The sequence below is a fragment of the Rhinoraja longicauda genome, chromosome 2, assembly GCF_053455715.1.
Source record: "Rhinoraja longicauda isolate Sanriku21f chromosome 2, sRhiLon1.1, whole genome shotgun sequence".
Classification (NCBI taxonomy): Eukaryota; Metazoa; Chordata; class Chondrichthyes; order Rajiformes; family Arhynchobatidae; genus Rhinoraja; species Rhinoraja longicauda.
The window spans coordinates 32,490,616-32,517,059 of record NC_135954.1 but is presented as its reverse complement, the minus strand read 5'-3'; the positions used below and the strand labels follow the sequence as shown (position 1 = coordinate 32,517,059).

At 45.3% G+C, this 26,444-nt stretch overlaps 1 protein-coding gene across 2 annotated transcripts in view; it reads left to right on the top strand.

Moving 5' to 3' along the window:
- LOC144603413 (alpha-2,8-sialyltransferase 8F-like) overlaps positions 1–26,444 on the top strand; it is an 80,705-nt gene that overhangs the window by 5,779 nt on the left and 48,482 nt on the right. For both annotated transcript variants that reach the window (XM_078416598.1, XM_078416608.1), the window contains exon 2: positions 9,346–9,435. In XM_078416598.1, coding sequence (XP_078272724.1) covers positions 9,346–9,435 — 90 coding nt within the window. The remainder of the gene's footprint in view (positions 1–9,345; positions 9,436–26,444) is intronic.

The following is a 26,444-nucleotide window of genomic DNA, read 5'->3' as shown; positions in this document are numbered from 1 at the left end:
GGAATCTTAGAGAAACGTATAAAATTATAAAAAGACTGGACAAGCTGGATGCAGGAAAAATGTTCTCAATGTTGGAGGAGTCCAGAACCAGGGGCCACAGTCTAAGAATAAAGGGGAGGCCATTTAAAACTGAGGTGAGAAGAAACTGTTTCACCCAGAGAGTTGTGAATTTGTGGAATTCTCTGCCACAGAAGGCAGTGGAGGCCAACTCACTGGATGGATTTAAGAGAGAGTTAGATAGAGCTCGGGGTTAGCGGAATCAAGGGATATGGGGAGAGGGCAGGCACGGGTTACTGATTGTGGATGATCAACCATGATCACAGTGAATGGAGGTGCTGGGTCGAAGGGCCGAATGGCCTCCTCCTGCACCTATTTTCTATATGTTGTATATCTATATTTTCTATTTAACTGCAACATGACCTCCCAGCTATAGTGAGACATCCGTGGCTAGCAGCAACTCATTTGTTAAATTTTCCATTCAGTTTGAGGGAGGGAAGAATGGACACTAGTATTTTCAAGTTAACGATCAAATGCAGTGCATTCAGAAAGTATTCAGACCCCTTCACTTTTTCCACATTTTGTTACGTTAGTTACAGCCTTATTTTAAAATGGATTAATTATATATTTTTATGAACAATCTACACACAATACCCCATAATAAAAAAGTGAAAACAGGTGTTCAGAAATTTTTGCAAAGTAATTAAAAAGAAATAGCTGAAATATCACATTTACATAAATATTCAGACCCTTTGCTATGACACTCAAAATTGAGCTTCTGTTCATCCTGTTTCCATTGATTATCCTTGATGTTTCTACAACTGGGCGGCACGGTAGCGCAGCGGTAGAGTTGCTGCTTTACAGCGAATGCAGCGCCGGAGACTCAGGTTCGATCCTGACTACGGGTGCTGCACTGTAAGGAGTTTGTATGTTTTCCCCGTGACCTGCGTGGGTTTTCTCCGAGATCTTCGGTTTCCTCCCACACTCCAAAGACGTACAGGTATGTAGGTTAATTGGCTGGGTAAATGTAAAAATTGTCCCTAGTGGGTGTAGGATAGTGTTAATGTACGGGGATCACTGGGCGGCACGGACTTGGAGGGCCGAAAAGGCCTGTTTCCGGCTGTATATATATGATATGATATGATAACTTGATTGGAGCCCACCAGTGGTAAATTAAATTGATTGGACACGATTTGCAAAGGCACAAAGCTGTCTATATAAGGTACTGTAGGGGCCAGTACCACAGTTAACAGTGCATGTCAGAGCAAAAACCAAGCCATGAATACGAAGGAATTGTCCGTAGACCTCCGAGACAGGATTGTGTCGAGACACAGACCTGGGGAAGGGTATAAAACAATTTCTGCCGCATTACAGGTCCCGAAGAGCACAGTGGCCTCCGTCATTCTTAAATGGAAGAACTTTGGAACCACCAGGACTCTTCATAGAGCTGGCCGCCCGGCCAAACTGAGCAATCAGGAGAGAAGGGCCGTGGTCAGGTAGGTGACCAAGAATCCGATGGTCACTCTGACAGAGCTTCAGAGTTCTTCTGTGAAGATGGGAGAACCTTCCAGAAGGACAACTATATCAGCAGCACTCCACCAATCAGACCTTTATGGTAGAGTGGCCAGACGGAAGCTAGTCCTCAGTAAAAGGCACATGACAACCCGCTTGGAGTTTGCCAAAAGGCACCTAAAGGACTCTCAGACCATGAGAAACAAGATTCTCTAGTCCGATGAAACCAAGAAACCATGCTAACCTAAAAACTGTCATGCCCAAAGTATACCAGCATGTTGATTTCCCAACACGAGAAAACAACACCTTGGACCTTGTCTACACGACCATCAAAGGAGCATACAAGGCTTCCCCCCTCCCCCACATCGGCCTCTCTGATCACCTCACCGTTCTGCTGAAACCGGCATACAGACCCCGGGTGAAAGACACCAAACCGGTTTCAAAAGAGGTACGTGTGTGGTCAGAGGACAGCACAGCTGCACTCCAAAACTGCTTTGAGACTACAGACTGGGACATGTTCAAGCAGGCAGCAACATACAACAACACAACCAACATTCAGGAATACACAGAGACAGTTACAGGCTACATCACCAAATGCATTGACGATGTGACCCACACCAGAGCCATCACCATCCGGGCTAACCAGAAGCCATGGCTGACAGGGGAGGTCCATGGGCTGCTGAGAGTCCGCAACGTTGCCTTCAGAGAGGGCAATCCAGCCGGTCTCAGAGCAGCCAGGGCCAACCTTTCCAGTGGCATCAGGAAAGCCAAACAACACTACACCCGGCGCATCACAGCCCACTTCAGTGACAGCAGAGACACACGGAGCCTGTGGAAGGGTATTAGGACTATCACGGACTACAAACCCTTACCACAGACCTGTGACAGTGACACCTCTCTCTTGAACGACCTCAACGGCTTCTTCGCACGCTTTGAAGCACAGAGCAACACACCTGCGCAGAAAACAACTCCCCCCCCCAACGACCAGGCTATTTGTCTGTCTCCAGGCAGTGTGAGGAGCACACTGTTAAGGATTAACACCCGGAAAGCTTCTGGACCTGACAACATTCCTGGTCGTGTGCTAAAAGACTGCGCAGCTGAGCTCACAGATGTCCTCACAGACATCTTCAACATCTCCCTGAGCCAGGCTGTTGTTCCCTTGTGCTTCAAAGAAACCACCATCATACCTGTGCCCAAGAAGTCTTCTCCATCCTGCTTCAACGACTACCGCCCTGTAGCGCTGACTTCAACCATCATGAAGTGCTTCGAGAGGCTGGTCATGAAGCAGATCAGATCCAACCTCCCCCCCTCCCTGGACCCGTTTCAGTTTGCATATCGAGCTAAGCGGTCCACTGAGGATGCCATCTCCTCTGCTCTACACCCAGCCCTCACCCACTTGGACACTAAAAACTCATATGTTAGGATGCTGTTCATAGACTTTAGCTCAGCATTCAACACCATCATCCCCCAGCAGCTGGTTTGTAAACTAACAAATCTGGGCCTCAGCCCCCTTCTCTGCAACTGGCTGCTGGACTTCCTCACTGCCAGACCCCAGTCCGTACGGGTCGGCAGCAACACATCGGACACCATCACGCTGAGTACGGGTGCCCCACAAGGATGTGTGCTAAGCCCCCTGCTCTTCACCTTGCTGACCCATGACTGCACACCCACCTGCAGCTCCAACCACTTCGTCAAGTTTGCGGATGACACAACAGTGGTGGGTCTCATCAGCAACAACGACGAGACCCACTACAGGAAGGAGGTGGACCAGCTGGCCGCGTGGTGCACAGACAACAATCTCTTCCTGAATGTGGAGAAAACAAAGGAGATTGTTGTCGACTTCAGGAGAACGCACACCCAACACCCCCACCCACTGACCATCAATGGTGCTGCTGTGGAGCAGGTGAGCAGCACCAAATTCCTGGGGGTGAACATCACCGAGGATCTCTCCTGGAGCAACAACATCACGTCCATCGCAAAGAAAGCCCAGCAGCGCCTCTACTTCCTCCGCAAACTGAAGAGAGCGGGAGCCCCCACACCCATCATGTACACTTTTTACCGAGGCGCCATCGAGAGCATCCTCAGCAGCTGCATCACTGTGTGGTTCGGCAGCTGCACAGCCTCCAGCCGCAAGACCCTGCAGCGCATAGTGAACACTGCTGAGAGGATCACTGGCGCCTCACTCCCAACACTCCTGGTCCTTTACACCACCCGCCTCACCCGCAAAGCATTGAGCATTGTGGGTGACCCCTCCCACCCCTCCAACGGCCTCTTCACCCTCCTGCCTTCAGGGAGAAGGTTTCGCAGCCTGAGGTCAAGCACCACCCGACTAAAGAACAGTTTTTTCCACCAGGCTGTCAGGATGCTGAACTCTCTCCCCTCCCTTCCTCCTCTCTCCCCTGCCCCTATTGGACCTGGACTTTAACACCCCACACACACGCACATCCAGCACCAGACACTTTAAAAAAATTTTTTTTTAACGCATTTGAAGTGACTATATTTTATATTTTATGTTGATTGTTGTTTGCTGTGCCTTTTTAATTTTAACTTAGTTTTATGCACTTTGTTCCTCGGGATTGTGGGAAACTGTATTTCGATTTTCTGTCTGTGTAAACTGGCTGAGGATTGACAATAAAATTGACTTTGACTTTGAAGATTGAACTCTTTGGCCTGAGTGCCAAGCGGCACCGCTCATCACCTGGCCAATGCCAAACCTACGGTGACGGTGGTGGTAGCATCATATTGTGGGGATGGTTTTCAGTGGCAGGAACTGGGAGACTAGTCAGGATCGAGGGAAAGATGAACAGAGCAAAGTACAGAGAGATCCTTGATGAAAACTTGCTCCAGAGTGTTCTGGCCTTTAGACTGGGGCAGAGGTTCACCTTCCAACAGGACATCAACCCTAAGCACACTACCAAGTCAACGCAGAAGTGGCTTCATGACAAGTCTGTGAATGTCCTTGAGTGGCCCAGCCAGAGCCCGCACCTGAACCCGATTGAACATCTCTGGAGGGACCTGAAAATAGCTGTGCATCGACGCTCCCCATCCAACCTGACAGAACTTGAGAGGATCTGCAGAGAAGAATGGGAGAAATTACCCAAATACAGGTGTGCCAAGCTTGTAGCGTCATACCCAAGAAGACGAGGCTGTAATCACTGCCAAAGGTACCTCAACAACGTACTGAGTAAAGGGTCTGAATACTTATGTAAAATGTGATATTTCAGTTATTTCTTTTTAATTGCTTTGCAAACATTTCTAAACACCTGTATTCGCTTTTTTATTATGGGGTATTGTGTGTAGATTGATGATTACAAATTTGCTTTTAATCAATTTTAAAATAAGGCTGTAATGTAGCAAAATGTGGAAAAAGTGAAGGGGTCTGAATACTTTCTGAATGCACTGTATGTAGGCATGTTAGCACAGCGAGATAAGGTGAGCTGGCATGTTAAAACGTGGATTAGTCAATAACCATGAGGGTGTTGACATTCAAGATAACAGAGTATAAAGTACAAAGGAAAAAAAAAATCAATGGGAAGAAAAAATGTAATGATGGTGTAGGATCCATTTTGCAGTTATTAGTTATTTTTACTTATTAATATCACTACCTTGTATTCTGCTGTAGTTTGGACACTATAGAGTTAATGCAATGCTTACGTAGGGGCTGGGCGGAGCCAGAGTACGGGCAGTTGGGTACGTGCTGGCATAGTGGGTGAGCTGGGAGGTGCTGACAGAGGGTCAGCTAGAAGCTCCGCCAAAAGATTTATCAGCTATGATGTAATCGCCTGTAAGTTTTATTAACTAGAAGATTAATACAAACTGTGTCGAAGTTATATCTGGCAATTCGTAACGATCGCATAGACTGTGGTAAGATATGGAATTTTACCTAGCAATTAATAAGCATTCGATGACAAGAGATATGCCAATATGTTTATTGCACCTTCAAATAAAGAAGACTAACTATTAAACGTCTGGGAGGATCTCTGTTATTAGTTGTTCGAGTTATTATGCTTATCGCTGACCCGGTCTATGCAAGTGGCAGCTTGGGAGCTAATTGAGATAGACGAGAAGCTGGCCGCTACAGATGGTATCAAACTTGATGCTAACAAACGTGAATCGCAAGTTAGAAGACAACGAATAAAACAAAGCAATAAATGAAAAAATGGGTAAAGATTAGGGCATGAGTCAAAGCTGTCCAAAAAATAACTGATTAAAATCTTTTTTATAAAGGTAGCAATGTGCTTGCTGGTCATGAAAAAGTAAGTTTGGGAAATTGTGAACACCAAGTGTGGAAATTACATATGAATTAAAGAAGTTACTTCAATTAATAAACAACCTGCTGTAGGAATTATATTTCGCTTGGGCAGTTTACAACCCAGCAGAATGAATTTCTCTCATTTTAAGTAACCCTTGCACTCCCTTTCACTCTGTTCCTTACCCACCCTGATCGTCCTGCTAGTTTCATGGTTTGTATCCCTTCGTTATCACCTCATCCACAGCCAACAATGGACCATTGTGGGCTTCACCTTCCTGGGCCATCGGTGCCAGCTCTGATTTGTTCTGTATCTTTTCATACCTCTAGTTATCCTCACCCCTGACTCTCAGTCTGAAGAAGGGTCTCGACCCAAATCATTACCTATTCATTTTCTCCAGAGACACTGCCTGACCTGCTGAGTTCATGGGAATAGGGGGTGGTGAGGGAAGAGAGTCAGAATAAGCAGGAGAGGGGCAGTGGTGATAAAGGGGCTAGTTGTTCAAGTCAACAGTCAAGCGAGTCCATGATGTTTAATTGTCATATATACCGCCAATGGAACAATTAAATTCTTATTTGCTGCAGCTTAACAGGCCTGTAAACACAATTTCACAGGTAAACGTATATTAATCAAAAATAAAATAAACTAATAACTGTCATCCTGGGGAACTATAATACTGCAAAAACTGACATCTGTAGTTTCATCAAAGACGACCATAGTTGCTGACGTTAGTGTTGTTCAGTGTTCAGAAGCCTGATGGTAGCTACGAAGAAGCTGCTCTTGAACCCAATGGTTACTGGTTTCAAGGTCCTGTACCATCTTCCTGATGACAGTAGTGAAATGAGACCATTGCCAGGGTGATATGGACCTTGATGATATTGGCTGCTTTTTGAGGCAACGCTTCCGAGAGACCCCTTCGATGGTGAGGAGGTCATTACTTGTGATGGCCCGGATGGTCTATCACTTTCTGCAGTCTCCTTGGTTCATGGGCTTGCGAGTTTCCAAACCAGGCTGTGATGCCAACACCCAGAACCTTCTCTACCTTACATCTGTCAAAGTTTAATAGAATAGTTATCGACATGCCAAATCTCCTTAATATGCTGAGGAAGTAGAGACTTTCTATGTGATTGTACCAATGTGCTGTCCCAGGATTGATCTTCAGTAGATACAGAGCCCTCCATAATGTTTGGGACAAAGACCCATCATTTATTTATTTCCCTCTGTACTCCATAATTTGTGATTTGTAATAGAAAAAGATCACATGTGGTTAAAGTGCGCATTGTCAGATTTTAATAGACCATTTTTTTACATTTTTATGCAGTTCAGTGAACCAAGATAGGAAAAAGGTGATGAACATTCTTGCTTGTGGTTGCTGAAAAGTTGGCAACATGAACCCTCAATTTCATTCAGCAAAGCTAATTTACCAACTGTTCTCCCAAGTCATGTTTCTGTTTAAAAAAAAATGCACACTCAAGTTCCTATTAATTCTTCTCTCTCACCTGAAACCTTTGCCTTTGCCTTCTAGTTTTTAATTCCCCTATCCTGGGGAAAAACCCTCTCTTTTTTGCGCCCTATCAATTCCCCTCACGATTTTAAGAGAGTGTTTTATTGTCATATTGCCATATACACCTCTGTAAGATCACCTGTTTCATGTCCAATTCTCCAAGGAATAAAGTCAGAGAGTTGTAAAGAATGGAAATAGGCCCTTCAGCTCTGCTCGTCCAAACTGACCAAGATGCCCTTCTCTGTCAAGTCAAGTCAAGTCAAATTTATTTGTCACATACACATACTGGATGTACAGTGGATCTGCTAGCCCTAGTTGCCCACATTTGACCCATATTTCACTAAACCGTTCCTATCCATGTACCTGTCCAAATACCCCTTAAATGTTATTATTGTACCTGCCTCAACAACTTCCGCTGGCAACTTGTTCTCCATAGTGACCTCTGTGTGGAAAAAAGCTGCCACTCAAGTTCCAATCAAATCTTTTCCCCTCTCATTTTCAACCCTTCCCCTCTAGTTCTTGATTCCTTCTAGTCCATGTTTCCTCAACACGAACACCTTATCTATGCCCCTCATGATTTTCTGCACCTCTATGAAATTACTCCTCAGTCTCCTACTCTCCCCGTCCTGGCCTGCCCAACCTCTCCCTTAGGTTCTGGTAGCATTTTCATACATTTTTTCTGTCCTCTTTTCAGCTTAAAGGTATCTTTCTTGTTGTTGGGTGACCATAACTGAACACAGTTTCCCATCAACATCTCGTACAATTGCACCAAAATGTCCTAACTTCAATATTCAATGCCCTTATTGGTAAAGGCCAATGTGCCAAAAATCCACTTCACCACCCTGACTGCCTGTGATGCCACTTTCAGGGAGCTATGTACTTGTACTCCTAGATCCCATTGGTCTTGAATACTCCCCAGGCACCCACTGTTCACTGTGAATGTCCTGGCCTGGTTTGACTTCCGAAATTGCAACACTTCGCAATGTTTTACATTCCTTTTGCCAATCCTAAGCGCACGTACCTAGCTGATTAAGATCCCGCTGTAATTCTTAATAACATTCATTGCTACCATCTATTTAAGTGTCATTTATAAACTTATTTTCTATCTGATAATCTATACCAATTGCTAGCTTTCCCTACACATCTAACATTCCAAAGTAACTTACCATTCCAATTTTATCAAAAGCCTTGCAGAAGTCCATATAGACTACATCTACTGCCTGCCCACATTGATCTTCTTGGTTACTTCTTCAAATAAACATCAAATTCATGGGAGACGATCTCCCCAACACACAGTTGTGATAATTGTAGAATTCTCTGCCTCAGAAGGCAGTGGAGGCCAATTCTCTGAATGCTTTCAAGAGAGAGCTCGATAGAGCTCTTAAGGATAGCAGAGTCAGGGGGTATTGGGAGAAGGCAGGAACGGGGTACTAATTGAGAATGATCAGCCATGATCACATTGAATGGCGGTGCTGGCTCGAAGGGCCGAATGGCCTACTGCTGCACCTATTGTCTATTGCCCATAATCAACCCTCATCTTTCCAAATGCACACATCTCTTCAACATCAGAATAATCTCCAATAACGTACCTACAACAGATGTCAGCCTTACTGGTTGTTCGGTCCCACATTTTTCTTTTCAGACATTCTTAAATAGAAGCACAGTATTAGCCATCCTCCAGTCTTCCAGAACCTCACCTGTGGCTAATGATGATTCATATATCACAGTCTTGCCTGCCTAACATCACTCCAGAACTCAGTCCCTCAAGGCATGTCAACATCCTTATAAATCGTGTGCTCTCTTCCCAATTTAATGTCATCTTTCCTCTTGCAGGGTGACCAAAATTGTACATGATATTTTAAATGCAGCCTTATCAATGTCTCGTAAAACCGCAACTTCTCTACACAATGCCCTTACTGAAGAAAGCCAGCATGAAAAAAACCTTCAGCACTAATTGAAATGATTGCAGTAACATTTTACATTAACATGGGTAATAGTGTGAAACAGAGTCAAATTGCACCGTTGTTTTTTTTATCATTTGCTTTCTTTCTTCTTAGCCATATTTTGTGTATTTTTTCATAGATTCACACGGCAGGAGAGAGACCACCAACAGAGTCCTAATTCACCGGAATGTGTGGAGCTGAGGAAAATCCTAACTCTCAAACCGAATAGGTGACGATTTTTTAAAATTCTGTAATATTTGTTGTCCTCCCTGATTATACAAAATTAACCATGGCATTGCATTGGAGTAGAGTGAGTCTTTGGTTTACTGTTAGCATTCCCACCTTAGAATGGTCATTGTGGACCAACGTGCTCACGCCAACCAACATGCCCCATCTACAATAGTCACAGCTGCCTGTGAATTGCCCATATCCCTCTAAGCCTATCTATCCATGTACCTGTCCATATGTTTTTTAAATGTTGTGATAGCACCTGCCTCAACTACCTCCTCTGGCAGCTCGTTCCAGATACTCACCACATTTTGTGTGTGTGTGAGAGTGTGTGTGTGTGTAAATAAAATAATTTAATCAAAAAATAATTAAAATAAAAAAATATATATATATAAAATTGGACCTCGGGTCCAATTTAAATCTCCCCCTCACCTTAAACCCATGTCCTCTGGTTCTTGATTCCTCTACTCTGGGTAAAATACTCTATGCATTCCTCTCATAATCTTGTACACTCCTATAAGCTCATCCTCTTGCGCTAAGGAATAGGGTCCCAGCCTGCTCAACCTCTCCCTATACCTCAGGCCCTTGAGCCCTGGCAACATCCTCGTAAATCTTCTGTGCACCCTTTCCAGCTTAACAACATCTTTCCCATAAAAGGGTAACCAAAACTGAATACAACTCTAAATGTGATCTCACCAATGTCTTTCACGTGGTGAAATGACCTGCCAACTTCTACATTCAGTACTCTGACAGAAGAAGGCTAATATGCCAAAATCCGTCTTAACCACCCTATCTACCTGTGATGCCACTTTCAAGGAATGATATACCTGCACTCCTAGATCCCTCGGCTCAACAACACTCCCCAGAGCCCTGCCATTCACTGTGTGGGCCCTGCCCTGGTTAAACTGCCCAAAATGCAACACCCTGCATTTATTTGCATTAAACCCTTTTAGCCATTCTTCTGCCCCCCTGCCCAACTGATCAAGATCCTGATGCAATTTTTGACAAACAACTTCACTTTCTACAATACCACCCACATTAGTGTCAACTGTAAACTTACTCATCATCAAGTCAAGTCCAGTTTATTTGTCACATACATATACAAGATGTGCAGTGAAATGAAAGTGGCAACGCCTGCGGATTGTGCTAAACTACAAAACAGAATAGAAAAAAAAAAATTTACACAAAAAATAAATTAATACAGTAAATTAAATTAGTTCCTGGTGATATGAGAGTTAACAGTCCTGATGGCCTGTGGGAAGAAACTCCGTCTCATCCTATCTGTTTTCACAGCGTGACAGCGGAGGCGTTTGCCTGACCGTAGCAGCTGGAACAGTTCATTGCTGGGGTGGTAGGGGTCCCCCATAATGTTGCTGGCTCTGGATCTGCACCTCCTGATGTATAGGTCCTGCAGGGGGGCGAGTGTAGTTCCCATAGTGCGTTCAGCCGAACGCACTACTCTCCGCAGAGCCTTCCTGTCCTGGGCAGAGCTGTTCCCAAACCAGATAGTGTTCCCGGACAAGATGCTTTCTACAGCCCCAGAGAAGAAGCACTGAAGGATCCTCAGAGAGACTCTAAATTTCCCCAACTGTCTGAGGTGGTAAAGGCGCTGCCTTGCCTTACTCACCAGTATGGCAATGTGTGTTGTCCATGTCAGATCCTCTGTGATGTGGTCTCCCAGGTATTTAAAGCTGCTCACCCTATCCACAGTAATCCCATTTACCTCCATTGGCGTGTACATCCTCGGATGTTGAGCCCTTCTAAAGTCTACAATCAGCTCCTTAGTTTTTGTGACATTGAAGAGGAGGCTGTTGGCCTGACACCAGATGAGACGGAGTTTCTTCCCACAGGCCATCAGGACTGTTAACTCTCATATCACCCACCTCCTCCCGGTAGGCCTTCTCCTCGTTATCGGAGATCAGGCCCACCACCACAGTGTCATCAGAAAACTTGTTGATGGAGTTGGAGCTGAACCTGGCCACATAGTGGCCACATAGTGGCCATGCCTTGTACATTCTCATCCAAATCATTAATATAGATTACAAACAGCAATACACCCAGCGCCAAACCTGAGGCACACCACTAGTCACAGGCCTCAAGTTCGAAAAACACAATTTCACTATCACCCTCTGCTTCCTACCATGATGCCAAGTTGGCTATCTTTCCTTGGATCCCATGCGATCTAACCTACCATGTGGAACCCTGTCAAATGCCTTGCTGAAATGTATACAGTAGATGTTGGGAGGTCATGTTGCAGTTACATAAGATGTTGGTGAGGCCACATTTGGAATACTGTGTTCAGTTTTCGGCACCATGTTATAAGAAAGATGTCAAGCTGGAAAGGGTTCAGGGAATATTTTTAAGGATGTTGCCAGGAGAGGTTGAGTAGGCTGGGTCTCTATTAGTGGAGCACAGGAGGATGAGGGGTGATCTTACAGAGGTGTATAAAATCCTGAGAATAGATCGGGAAAAGATTGTTTTGCCCAGAGTATGGGGAATTGAGAACCAGAGGACATAAGTTTAAGGTGAGGGGGTAAAAATATTTAACAGGAACCTGAGGGGTATATGGAACAAGCTGCCCGAGGTGGACGTTAAGCAGGTACTATCGCAACGTTTAAGAAAGATTTAGACGGATACATGGATAGGTTAGGATTAGAGGGATATGGGTCAAACACAGGCAGGTGGGACTAGTGTAGATGGCACCTGTTGGCTGGTATGGGCAAGTTGGGCCGAAGGGCCTGTTTCTATGTTGTATCACTCTGTGACTCGAAGTCTGAAATAGAGTTTACTAAGATAAGAAATGTGAAGAAGTTAAATACAGATAGTTTAATAGTGCTTTTATTGTCACATGCGCGAAGTGACATTATTTTCTTACGTACAGTCTAGTGGAGTGTTGCCATACCCAGGCACATCCCCGATTAGCAAGTGGACAGAAATAGTCCACTGATCCCACATGCGAGGTATCATGTTTTGGCGCCAGACCAGTCTGTGCTCTAGTTGTTATGAACGGTGCCTGTTCCAGGCGAGCCCCAGGCTGCTGCAGGGCCTCCAGCTGCCACCTTCCTTGGACATGTGGATCGATCAGCGAGCCCACGTCCCTCTCCTTGCCTGTCCACTTTTGTGTCCCGGGGGTGCCTCCCGCAGCCGGCCTCGGGGGTGCGGTGGGCCGGGCTCCGGTTCCCTCGGATCTTCTACCGGCCTCACTCCTCGCCCGTCAAGTCCGTCGTCGTCACCAGCTCCATCCTCCGGGACTCTGGTCTTCAGTGGATGAGCAGGGGCCGGCTTGACAGATTCCCCTTTCCAGGCCGCGGTCCACCCAGTCTTGCGTTCAGCTACGGGGGACTGGCTTGGTGGCTTCCCCCTGTAGGCTGCAGCCCTCTGGAAGCTTCCGCCGTGCTCCGTTTTCTGGAAGCTTTGGCTATAACGTGTTTCCAAACCAAAAGCAGGCCACAAAGTGCAGGGTGGACTCAGTGGGTCAGGCAGCATCTGGACAAGGAATTGACAGATGGAGTTTTGGGTCAAGACCCTTCTTCAGACTCAAGAAAACCTCTTGAGATTGAAGACGGGTCCTGACCTAAGTCGCCCGATTGTGCCGCATACCCTACCGCCAACAGGATGGGACCGGTGGATGCTGGAGGATACGCCCCATTGGCTCCAATGATCACAGCCTCCCCGTCTGCTCCCAGGCCGGGCCCACCGACTCCAAAGTCATCGCTGACCCACAGTCTCCCCAGTCTGCTCCCACAGGCCAAGCCCACCACTGACCTTCAAAGCCTCCCCAGTTGCTCCCAGGATGGGTTTGCTGATTCCAATGCCACCGCCGACTCCCAGCCTCCCAGGCCACCCACAGGCCGGGCCCACCACTGACTCCCAGTCCATCCACAACCTGAACCAACTCCAACCCTCACAACTTCCCCCGGCACTCCCTGACCGGCCCAATGACTGCATTGCCACCGCTGACCCTTCCTCCCGCAGGCCTCAGCCACATCAATGCTCACCGCCTGCTCTCAATTGCTGCAGGAAGGAACTGCAGAAGGTGGTTTAAACTGAAGATAGACACAAAATGCTGGAGTAACTCAGCAGGACAGGCAAATCTCTGGATAGAAGGAATGGTTGACGTTTCGGTTCGGGACGTTCAGTCTGAAGAAGGGTCTTGACCCGAAATGTCATCTATTCCTTCTCTCCAGAGATGTTGTCTGTCCCACTGAGTTACTCCAGCATTTTGTGTCTACACTCTCAACTGCTAAAGTATTCAAGAAAATCAGTGATTATAAAAATGTTAAATGCATTCAGTAACTTCCGGTGGGTGTTGCTGCTGTGGTGTTATTGCAATGTGCCTTTAAGACTACACAGGTCTATTGGTAGGGGGTCATCAGAGGGCGACAGGGGGGAGCAGATGGCGGTTGAATAAACACTCGCGTAAAATCACAGTCGGACTCACTGTATCTTTTTAAAGAACACAACATGGTGTCAGAAGTCCTGTAGGGTGCGTGAAGTGTACTTTGAGTCGAACAACTATCGTTTGGAGCTCGTTGACGGCAAAAGAGAAAGAAGAGTGCGACATGCAAGACGACAACGCACAGAGAGCCCCGGTAGGACCAAATGCTACATTTAGCATCCAGCCTCCGGAGTCCTTCGACTTTTCAAAGCCGCAAGAGTGGGCCAAATGGATACGGAGGTTCGAAAGATTCCGTCTGGCAAGTAACTTGAATGCCAGCTCCGAAGATAATCAAGTTAACACGCTGATTTATTGCATGGGAGATGAGGCGGACGATGTTCTGCGCGGGTTAAACCTGACAGTAGCACAAAGCGCAACGTACATAGGGGTGCGCGATGGCTTCCAACGATTTTTCATAGTAAAGAAAAATATAATCTATGAGCGTGCCAAGTTCAACATGCGCAGGCAGGGAGAACATGAAACAGTGGATGCCTTTGTCACTGCGTTATATGCGCTGGCAGAGCACTGTAACTACGGGGTGCTACACGACGAGCTGATACGCGACAGGCTTGTTGTCGGACTGATGGATAAGCAGCTGTCCGAACGTATGCAGCTTGACGCAGAATTGACGCTCGAAAAGGCCGTCAATATGGCGAGGCAGAGAGAGGAGGTGACACCAGGACAGAGACAAGTGATGCTAAATCTGTGGACAGAGTGTATAAGAGCAGTAGTAAAGATGCCAGAAACAAACCTCACCAGGCTTATGGCCACCAACTCAAAACACACAGCGCCCAACACAGCAGGGGGAAAAGTGTACAGTGCCATAAATGTGGCAGCTCTCTGTCCCATCCAAGGCAGGATTGCCCGGCAAAGGATGCGAAATGCCATTTATGTGGGAGAAAGGGACACTACAAGCGTGTGTGTAGATCAACCAAAACCGTGCAGGAAGTTGAAGAGGACGAGGATGTTATGTTCCTAGGCAGTGTCACAGCCGATGGAGAGCCATGGATGGTAAACATCGACATAAATGATAAAAACGTGTCATTCAAAATTGACACCGGGCCCGATGTTACAGTCCTACCCCACACCGTGTTTAAAGAGATCTATAGAGACAGCGATCCACCTACCCTCCGTAAAGCAACCAAGCCACTGCTGGGACCCGGGAGGAGTCCACTAGAAGTTGTGGGCGTCGCTGGGCTGTTCCTGGTGAAAGGAGAGAAAAGGGTGATGGAGGATGTGTACTTAAGACTAGCTACCCGAAGCTATGCAGCGGTCTAGGGGAGGTACGACAGCAGTATGCCATCAAACTGAAACCAGGGGCCCAACCGTTCTCATTGAAGACACCCAGAAGGATTCCGTTGCCGCTGATGGGTAAAGTCAAGCGAGAACTGTCCCGCATGGAAGGCCTGGGGGTGATCACCAGGGTTGAAGAGCCTACTGACTGGTGTTCAGGCATGGTGGTGGTGCCAAAAAAGACAGGAGCCGTACGCATATGCGTCGATCTCACTAACCTCAACGAGTCGGTGTGTCGAGAAAAGTACATCCTGCCATCGGTGGAGGAAACACTGGGGATGCTGGCTGGAGCCAGAATATTCAGCAAGTTGGATGCCAACACGGGGTTTTGGCAAATTCCCCTGACCGAAGACTCAGCAAAATACACAACATTCATCACACCCTTCGGTCGTTACTACTTCAAGCGGCTGCCCTTCGGCATTGCCTCTGCCCCCGAACACTTTCAAAATAGGATGGTGTCAGAGGTCACAGAGAGACTCGAGGGAATCGTCTGCCACATGGATGATGTACTGGTCTGGGGCCAAACACGAGAGGAGCACGACCCTCGTCTGCATACTGTGCTGGCGAGGATCCAAAAGGCGGGCATTACGCTTAACATTGACAAATGTGACCTGTCGAAGGAAGAGGTGACCTTTCTTGGTCATGTCCTCTCCTCCAGTGGCATTAGTCCTGACCCGAGCAAGACTGAGGCTGTAAGGAAGATGGAGGAGCCGACCAATGTGAGTGAGCTGAGGAGCTTTCTCGGAATGGTTAACCAGCTGGGGAAGTTCATCCCGCAACTAGCAGAGAGAGACAAGGCTCTGCGGGACCTCCTGTCGAAGAGGAACTGCTGGCTGTGGGGCGTCGACCAGGCAAGAGGGTTTCAAGATTTGAAAAATGCACTGGTATCCCCACCTGTACTAGCCATGTACGACACGAACTGTGAATGCAAAGTCTCAGCAGATGCGTCATCTTACGGCCTGGGAAGTGTACTTCTCCAAAAATGGGATGAGGAGTGGAGACCGGTAGCCTACGTGTCGCGATCTCTCACACAGATGGAGCAGAGATACGCGCAGGTGGAGAAAGAGGCCTTGGGCCTGACCTGGGCTTGTGAAAGGTTCCGCAACTTTCTCATCCGTAAACACTTCCAGATGGAGACGGATCATAAGCCTCTCCTGAGTCTGCTGGGGTCACAGGCACTGGATGCTCTCCCTCCACGGATTCAGCGTTTCCGGATGCGCCTCATGCGCTATTCTTACTCCATTTCTCATGTGCCAGGAAAGTGTCTGTGGACAGCTGATACGCTGTCGCGTGCTCCTGTGAAAATGGGGGAAACGCCTGACGAAAAGGAGTTGTTTGAGAATACAAACATCTATGTAGACATGATAATAGAGAACCTGCCGGCAAGCACTGCCTACCTGGATGATTGAGAGCGGAGCTAAAAAGGGACAGTGTGTGCGCACGCGTAATGCAGCTGTGTCAGGAAGGATGGCCAACGAATAGCAACAGTGAACCGGCACACAGGCTGTACTGGGCAGAACAAGCATTGCTCACGGTAAATGACGGACTGTTACTCAAAGGAGACAGATTAGTCATACCCTCAACTATGAGGAACGACGTGCTAACCAGACTACATGAAGGTCACCAGGGAGTGGTGAAGTGTAGAGAGCGTGCATGACGGTCAGTGTGGTGGCCTGGACTAAGTCAGCAGCTGAACGAATTGGTCCTCAACTGCCGGACATGCAGCAAAGAGAGACAGAACCACACAGAGCCACTGATGCCATCACAATACCCAGGCCGACCATGGCAAAAGCTGGGAGCTGACTTGTTCATGCTGGGAAGCAAGAACTACCTGCTGGTAGTGGATTATGCATCGAGATACGTGGAAATCGCTCCACTCAGCCCCACCAAGTCGACAGATGTAATCCACCACCTCAAATCAATGTTTGCACGTCACGGCATTCCGGAGACATTGGTCACAATGGGCCTCAGTTTGCCGGAACCGCCTTTACTGCATTTGCAAAGTTGTATGGTTTACGCCATGTCACAAGCAGCCCGAGATATCCTCAGAGTAACGGGGAGGCCGAACGTGCAGTCAAGACAGTGAAGGGTCTCCTGAAGAAAGCGGCGGATCCCTACCTCGCTTTACTTGCATATAGAGCAACCCCACTGCAAAACGGGTACAGCCCAGCCCAACTCCTTATGGGGAGAAGGCTTCGCACTACGGTACCAAGACTTCCAGCCCTGCTGAATCCTGCTCTTCCCGACAATGAAGTGGTTGCGTGGAAGGAAAAGGAGAAGAGAATCAGAGATGCACAACAGTACAACCTGCGGCATCGTGCACGGAGTCTCGACGGGCTCTTTCCCGGACAAGACGTGTGGTCACGGATCAAGGCGAAGCTGGAGCTGTGATCGGCAGCCACACCACCCCCCGCTCTTACATCGTGGAGGGACCTCACGGAACGGTCAGGCGAAACCGTCGCCATCTAATTCCCATGAAACCCTTGCCGGACCAGAGTGGGGGTGGTATGAAAGAGCAACTCCCGGGTTGCTTTCCAGAGCAGAGCTCAGCAGAACCACCAAAAGAGAACATTCCAGAACTGCCATCCACTCCCAGAACCAGGTTTGGGAGAAGAGTGGTGAGACCAGATAGGTTGAACTATAAGTGAAAAAAAAGAGAGTTTCTAAAGAAAAATGTTTTTCTAATTTAGTGAAAAGGGTAAAATCCTTTTCACTAAGACAATGTGTTTACATGTACTTATGTTGAATTAATTTAGTTCAGATAGGAACAGACCTTCCAGCTAAAGAGGCAGAATAATCCTCTAAGGTCTGGTGAATCAACCGCAGTCTACCGATTGATTCTAGAAAGGGGAGATGTGGTGTTATTGCAATGTGCCTTTAAGACTACACAGGTCTATTGGTAGAGGGACAGGGAGGAGCCCGGGGGAGCAGATGGCGGTTGAATAAACACTCGCGTAAAAACGGACTCACTGTATCTTTTTAAAGAACACAACAGCTGCAATATCAGCTGAGTTTATTTTGATGGAAATTAATATCATGGCTTTTTTTTGTTTTAATGCCTAGGTTTTGGAAAAAAAACAAGCGTAGCACATTCCTCTTTTACCGTAACCACAGGGAAACTATTTGGAAGAGACACATACAGTGCCCTCCATAATGTTTGAGCCAAAGACCCATCATTTATTTAGTTGCCTCTGTACTCCACAATTTGAGATTTGTAATTAAAAAAATCACATGTGGTTAATGTGCACTTTGTCAGATAAGGCCATTTTTATACATTTTAGTTTCACAATGGAGAAATTACAGCAGTGTTTATACATAGTCCCCTCATTTCAGGGCACCATGATGTTTGGGACACAGCAATGTCATGTAAATGAAAGTAGTCATGTTTAGTGTTTTGGTGCATATCCTTTGCATGCAATGACTACTTGAAGTCTGCGATTTGTGGACATCACCAGTTGCTGGGTGTCTTCTCTGGTGATGCTCTGCCAGGCCTGGATTGTAGCCATCTTTAGCTTATGCTTGTTTTGGGGGGTAGTCCCCTTCAGTTTTCTCTTCAGAACATAAAAGGCATGCTCAATTGGGTTCAGATCGGATGATTGACTTCACCACTCAAGAATTGACCATTTTTTAGCTTTGGAAAAACTCCTTTGGTGCTTTAAGCAGTATGTTTGGGATCATTGTCTTGCTGTAGAATGAACCGCTGGCCAATGAGTTTTGAGGCATTTGTTTGAACTTGAGCAGATAGGATGTGTCCATACACTTCAGAATTCATTATGCTACTACCATCAGCAGTTGTATCATCAATGAAGATAAGTGAGCCTGTACCTTCAGCAGCCATACATGCCCAGGCCATAACACTTCCACCACTGTGTTTCACAGATGAGGTGGTATGTTTTGGATCTTGGGCAGTTCCCTCTCTCCTCCATACTTTGCTCTTGCTATCACTCTGATATAAGTTAATCTTCGTCTCATTTGTCCACAAGACCTTTTTCCAGAACTGTGGTTGCTCTTTTAAGTACTTCTTGGCAAACTGTAACCTGGCCATCATATTTTTGCAGCTAACCAGTGGTTTGCGTCTTGCAGTATAACCTCTGTATTTCTGTTCATGAAGTCTTCTGCGGACAGTGGTCATTGACAAATCGACACTTGACTCCTGAAGAGTTTTTCTGATCTGCCGGACAGGTGTTTGGGGATTTTTCTTTATTATAGAGAGAATTCTTCTGTCATCAGCAGTGGAGGTCTTCCTTAGCCTGCCAGTCCCTTTGCGATTAGTAAGCTCACCAGTGCTCTCTTTCTTCTTAATTGTAATGTATTCATGCATATTCATGTGCCATGTTAATGAGTGGGTGTTCCTTATTAGCTGAGAACGCTGGGTAAATAAAGGCTGGCGCGATTCAGGCAACGAACGTGTGAGTGTACTTTATCTTTATTGCCGTGCTGAACATAACAAAATTGGCGACGAGGACGGGATTGTGGAGGAGACTGAGTTTGTTTTGCATAGCTAGCATAGCTTTTGTACTGCTAAGTTTTAGGTGCTTTGCTACACCAGAACAGGCAGGAAATCTGAGCTTGTGCAAAAAAAAAAAAAAAACTTTCCTCGTTCCTTTGTTTAAAAAAAAGAGAGGGACAAAATGGCAGCGTCCATGGGCTACATCGGAAGCCTGGGCATCTTTGACAAAAGTAGAGAGCCGTTCAGTTCCTATATGGAAAGAGCAAACATGTTCTTCATGGCAAACAACATCATGGAGACTAGTGGTGAAGGAGAGGTAGTGGCTGCAACAAATAAGGCCGTTCGTGAACGCATGAAAGCGATTCTGCTCACAGAGATCGGACCTGAAGTGCACGGCACACTCGTGAATATCCTTGCACCCATAAAGGCAAAAGATGTGCCATTCAGTGACATTATAAAGAAGTTGGAGGAGCACTTCAACCCAAAGCCTATGGAAATTGCAGAAAGCTATAAATTCGGCACGAGAAACCAGAAGCAAAATGAGACAATCAGTGAGTACATTGTTGCCTTGAAAAACTTAACGTTGCATTGTAACTTTGGAACCTTTCTCGAACGCGCATTACGCGACAGATTTGTTTGTGGTCTAATGGACGAACGAATTCAGTCCAGACTCATGAGCAGTGAGTCCAGATCTTACATTTGAGATAGCATGCAAGATTGCTACTACAATGGAGATGGCATCAAAGAATGCTCACAAAGCAGCGCCTATGGCCAAACCAAAAGGGGCTAAACTGAAACCGAAGTATGGCGGGGAGCCGAGTGCAGCCAGTTGTTATCGTTGCAACGGTAATCACCCATCCCAATCCTGTCAGTTCAAAACAGCTAAGTGCTATAACTGTCAGAAGAAAGGCCATATTTCCTCAGCATGCCGGGCCAAGCTTAAAGTGGGGAACATGCGACATCACCAGAAAAGAGTTCACAACTTAGAGATGAACCCGGATGACAATGAACTTGGGTTGTACATCATTCATGCAACTGATGTCAATAAGCCTACAACCAGCCAAGACAAAGACTTTCGAATTAAACTATTGGTTAATGAACAGTTAATTGATATGTGTATTGACACGGCAGCAGACTGTTTGGTCATGAGCAAAGACCTGTATGAAACAAAGTTCTCACAGACACCATTGTCCGAGAGTAAGGTCAAGCTGAGAACCTACTCGGGCGAAGCCTTGGAGACGTGCGGACAAATGAATTGTAAAGTTCAGTGTAATGGCCAGTCAGTAACACTGCCCATTATAGTGGCCAGCTACAGAAATAAACCAACCCTCCTTGGAAAGGATTGGCTGAGTAAAATAAAATTAAACTGGAAGAACATTTTCAGTGTCGATGTGACCAAATCACGTCTTGAAAATGTCGTAAGAAAACATGCTGAAATATTTGCTGATAGTTACACGGGAATAACAGGGTACTCTGCACACATTCGACTGAAGCAAGATGTGAGACCTGTGTATTGTTGACCAAGACCAGTACCATTTGCGCTAAAGCAACAAGCGGAGGAAGAACTCAACAGGTTGGAGCGGAATGGAGTACTCATGAAGACAGACCAGAGCAACTGGGCAACGCCAGTTGTGGCTGTACCCAGCACTGACAAAACTGTTCGATTATGCGGTGACTACAAAGTCACAATCAACCAAGCTGTTGACGACGAACAATATCCTTTGCCAACCTCGCAGGATCTGTACGCAGAACGCAAGAGTCTTCACTAAGCTGAATTTGTCTCACGCTTATGCCCAACTCAATGTTGACAAAGAAAGTCAGCAGTGCTTGACCATCAACACACATAAGGGCTTGTATTCATATACAAAGCTGCCCTATGGTGTGAAATCTTCCCCAAAAATCTTTCAGTCCGTCATGGACAAAATGTTGCAAGGCATTCCACACTGTGTGTGCAACCAGGATGATCTACTGATATTCACAGTGGGCATGGAAGAACGTCTTGAAATACTCGAGCAAGTTCTCACACGATTCAACTGCCACAACGTCAAACTACGAAAGAGCAAATGTGCATTTGCTCAATCAGAGGTGATCTACCTTGGACTCAAAGTAGATTCCAACGGACTGCGCCCTGTGAAGGCGAAAGTTGAAGCAATTGCAAATGCTCCAAAGCCCAACAATGTGTCAGAGCTACGATCATTCCTTGGGATGGTGCAGTTCTATGCACGATTCCTTCCAGATTTAGCAATCGTGCTAAAGCCACTACATCATCTGTTACAAAAGGATGAGAATTGGATGTAGGGAAAGGAACAACAACATGCATACGACATCTGCAAGAAAAACCTGACAAGTGACAAACTCCTGGTTCACTATGACACGACGCGCGAGATGAAACTTGCTTGTGATGCTTCAAGTTATGGTGTAGGTGCAGTGATTTGCTTGTTAATTTTTTTTTACTTGTTAATTTTTTTATTTTATAATTGATTACAATGCATATAACAACAACAGTAAACCCCATCCCTCCCCTTCCCTACATAATCATGAAAACAAACAAACAAAAACAAACAAATAAATAAATAAAAATACATTTAAAAAAAACATATCTACAATGTAACAAAAAAAAGACAAAAGCACAAAAACATGAGGCAAGGTAATTTTCACAAGTCAAATATTTCAGTATTTTCACTGCTGGATTCAAAGAAGGTACAAAAGCATGTGGCATTGAGGGGATAGTTTTACTTGTCCTTAATATGCTGCAGCACTGGGTTCCATATGTTGAAGAACTTTTGAGGGTTGCCAGACAATTCATATCTCAACCTCTCTACGTGTAATATGCCCATTAATTCTCTTAACCAAGTCTCAAACTGAGGAGCAGAGTCTGATTTCCATAGTTTCAAAATACATCTGTTGGCAATTACCATACCATAAACCAAGATTGTGCGAGCATTATGGTCTAGCTTCTCAAGCGTTGTGAAATACCCGAATAGAGCAGTTTCAGGGTCCGGAGTTAAAGTGACGTTTAAAACAGTGGAGTACCATTGAAATAAAAGACACCAAAAGTTGTGAAATTTTGGACAAGTCCAAAAGTGGTGAGCGAGTGTACCCTCAGCGGTCTTGCATCTATTACACAAAGGTGAGAGATCAGGAAAGATTTTATGCAGCTTAACCTTAGAGTAGTGTAATCTGTGTATAACCTTGAATTGAATCAGTTGTAGCCTAGAATTAATAGAACAGGATTTTATACTTTTCAGTACTTCCTTCCAGACATCGTCATCAATTTCAATGTTAAGGTCTTCTTCCCAGGTTTGTTTTATTTTTAAAGTAGATTTATCTAGTTTATTTAAAAAGATACCTACAAACGATGAGATTAGGTTCTTTGCTTCCGGGGGACCCAGCAAAATTTTGGACAACAAGTCGTCTTCGGGCAGGGACTCAAAAAGCGAATTGTTTTTGTCAAACATAATTTCTCAGCTGTAAGTACCTGAAGAATTGAGTTTTGGGCAATGAGAACTTGGATTGTAGCTGATCAAATGATGCAAAGTGTCTATTTATGTAAAGATCTTTTATTGTAACTATCCCTTTACAGCTCCATTCTTTGAATGCTGTGTCTGTAAATGATGGGGGGAAAGCGTGGTTATGCCAGATTGGGGCGTGCATTGACGTATTCGGAAGCTCACAAGCTTTCCTAATTTGGTGCCATATTCTCTGAGTATTGGACAGAGTGAAGTGATCCTCTCTAAGAGAGGTGAGAGATCTGGGTAATGAAAAAAGGAGAGCAGGGAGAGAAGTTTTTGGGGTTAAGCTTTTTTCAATCGCCAGCCAAGGTGGCAGGTCATATCCAACTCCCCGTTCATATGCATACTGCCAGTATACCATGACTCTAACATTGGCCGCCCAATAGTAATATAAAAAGCACGGTAACCCCAGTCCCCCATGTTCCCTCGTTTTTTGAAGATAAGCTTTTGAGATCCTGTGTGCTTTATATCCCCAAATAAATGGCATAATGATAGAATCGATTAACTTAAAGTAGGATTTGAGGATAAAAACAGGGACATTCTGAAATAAATACAGAAATCTCGGCAGGGAGACCATCTTTACTGCGTTCACGCGGCCAATCAAGGAAATAGGCAACGTTCTCCATTCCTCTATGTTCTCCTTTAGCTTGTTCAACCTTTCGGTAAAGTTAATTTTAAAAAGGGTCTTGGGGTTTTTAGATATTTTAATGCCCAGATATTTTATACTATCCGGATTTGTTTTAAACTGCATGTTGGCTAAGAATACAGGGTCTAATTCTGCTGTTATCGATATAAGTTCACTCTTCTGCCAGTTTATAGTGTAACCTGAGACCTCGCCAAAGGAATTAATAAGCTGGAATAGGTAAGGAACAGAATGTTCAGGGTCAGATACAAAGATGGCAATATCATCCGCATAAAGCGAAATCTTATGTTCCACCCCACCCAGTATTATCGGTTTTATAAGCGCATGCCCTCTTATGCCGATTGCCAGCGGCTCAATGGCTAACGCAAAGAGGAGCGGCGAGAGGGGGCAGCCCTGTCGCGTACCCCTCTGAAGGGCAAAAGGGGGTAACCTATCCTGGTTTGTGAGTATGGAAGCGGTGGGATGAGCATATATAAGACGTACCCAGGAAATAAAAGAGGCTCCAAGACCAAACTCTTCCAGCACTCTGAGTAAATATCCCCACTCAACCTGATCGAAAGCTTTTTCTGCGTCTAAACACAGAATGGCTTGTTTGGAAGAACTATCGAATTTGTGATACATAATGTTCATTACTCTTCTAACATTAAAGAAAGAGAACCTATTGGGGATGAACCCGGTCTGATCCGTATGGATAATGGATTCTATACACTTATTTAGTCTAGTCGCCATTATTTTAGTAAAAATCTTGAAATCCAAATTAAGCATAGAAATTGGTCGGTATGAGGAGGGATTGGTTTCATCCCTGTCTTGTTTCAATAAGAGAGAAATATTAGCATTGTACAATGACGGTGGGAGCTTTTTCAACTCGATTGAGTGGGAGAGCATCCTGTGCAGAATCGGAGTTACCTGGTCAGCAAACTTCTTATAAAATTCGACTCCAAAACCGTCTGGCCCAGGGCTCTTGCCGTTTTGCAACGACCTAATTGCATCCTTGATTTCTACAGAGGAGGGTTCTGAGTTTAAGGCCTCACAAGAGGCACTATCTAATTTTGGTATGTCCAACTTTTTTAACCATGCATTGATATCACCGTTAGCTTTGGATTTATACAGCTCTTGATAATGCTCCTCAAAGCGTTCATTTATTAATTTTGGATCGGTTAAAGCAACACCCTTGCCTGATTTTATTATATGTATGGCCCTACTTGCTTGTTGCCCTCTAAGCTGACGGGCTAACAAAGTATGCGGTTTGTCCCCTAATTCAAAATATCGCTGTTTCAGTCGCAGTAGCTGGTCACTGACTTGATTTGTTAGAATCGTGTTATACTCATATTTAAGACTGAGCATATTTTGCAGCGTTTGGGGGTTGTTTGTGCTCCTATACAACGTCTCCATTGGAGAAAGCTCCGAATCAATTTCTTGTAGACGTCTCTCTCTGGATTTCTTTAAAGACGCTTCATACGAAATAATATGACCCCTCATAACTGCCTTGAAAGCTTCCCACAAGGTGGAGTCCGAGACATCAGAAGTGTCATTGGTCTCCAAATATTCTGTAATTTTTTCAGACATGTATTTACAGAAAGTTCCATCATTAAGCAAGGAAAGGCGTAGTCGCCATTTAGCACATCGTTTAGACAGCTTAAAGTCAAAGATAATTGAGGTTGGAGCATGATCTGAGATCAAAATGTTATGATATTTGGTATTTATTACATTAGGTATGAGTTTCGAGTCTAATAAAAAATAATCGATACGAGAGTATGAATTGTGCATTTTAGAAAAAAAAGAGTATTCTCTGTCTGTGGGATGCTGTATCCTCCAAATGTCAACTAAATTGGTGGAGGAGATGAGATTTTTCAAAACCGTGGATGCATTCGAAGGGCTACACATTTTATTTGATGACCTATCCAGGTGCCAGTCAAGGATTGTGTTATGGTCCCCTGCAACAATCACATTCGTATTAGAAAGGTCAGGTAGCTTATCAAAGATTTTGCGAAAGAAAGCTGCATCATCAATATTCGGACCATAAATATTAAGCAGTGTTACATGAACAGAGTAAAGGTACCCAGTTACTATGAGAAATTGACCATTCGGGTCACTTACTGTAGAAATATGTCTGAAATCTATGTTTTTCTTAACCATAATTGCCACCCCGCGGGCTTTGCTAGAAAATGTGGATTGAAATATCTGATCTGCCCATCTGCAGCACAACTGTCTCTGCCCCAATGTTCTAATGTGAGTTTCTTGGAGGAACACAAGGTCGGCAGATAAAGACCTAAGATGTGAAAACACCTTAGCTCGTTTAATTGGGTGGCCCATGCCGCGGACATTCCAGCTCACCATGGTAACCCTCCCACGCACATCATCATCCCCAGGTACCATCAGAAGGTGTAAATTGTATTACATAAGCAGCGACATAATAATTTGCCTCAAACAAAAAAACAGGAAGACCACCAACACAAAAACACACACAAAACTCGGACTTTCCCTCCCCCCCTCCCCACTCTCCCAAAGAAAGTGAGAGAAAATATCCTAACATACTGTAAACGGGGGTTACTTCAACTATCTAGCCTGTTAAGCCCAAAGGCTAGCTAAAGGCTAAATTGTGAAACCGCTAGCTAGTTAACTACAAATTCAGTCGGCATCCCCTCCGATGAACAAACAAAATTACGGATCTGTT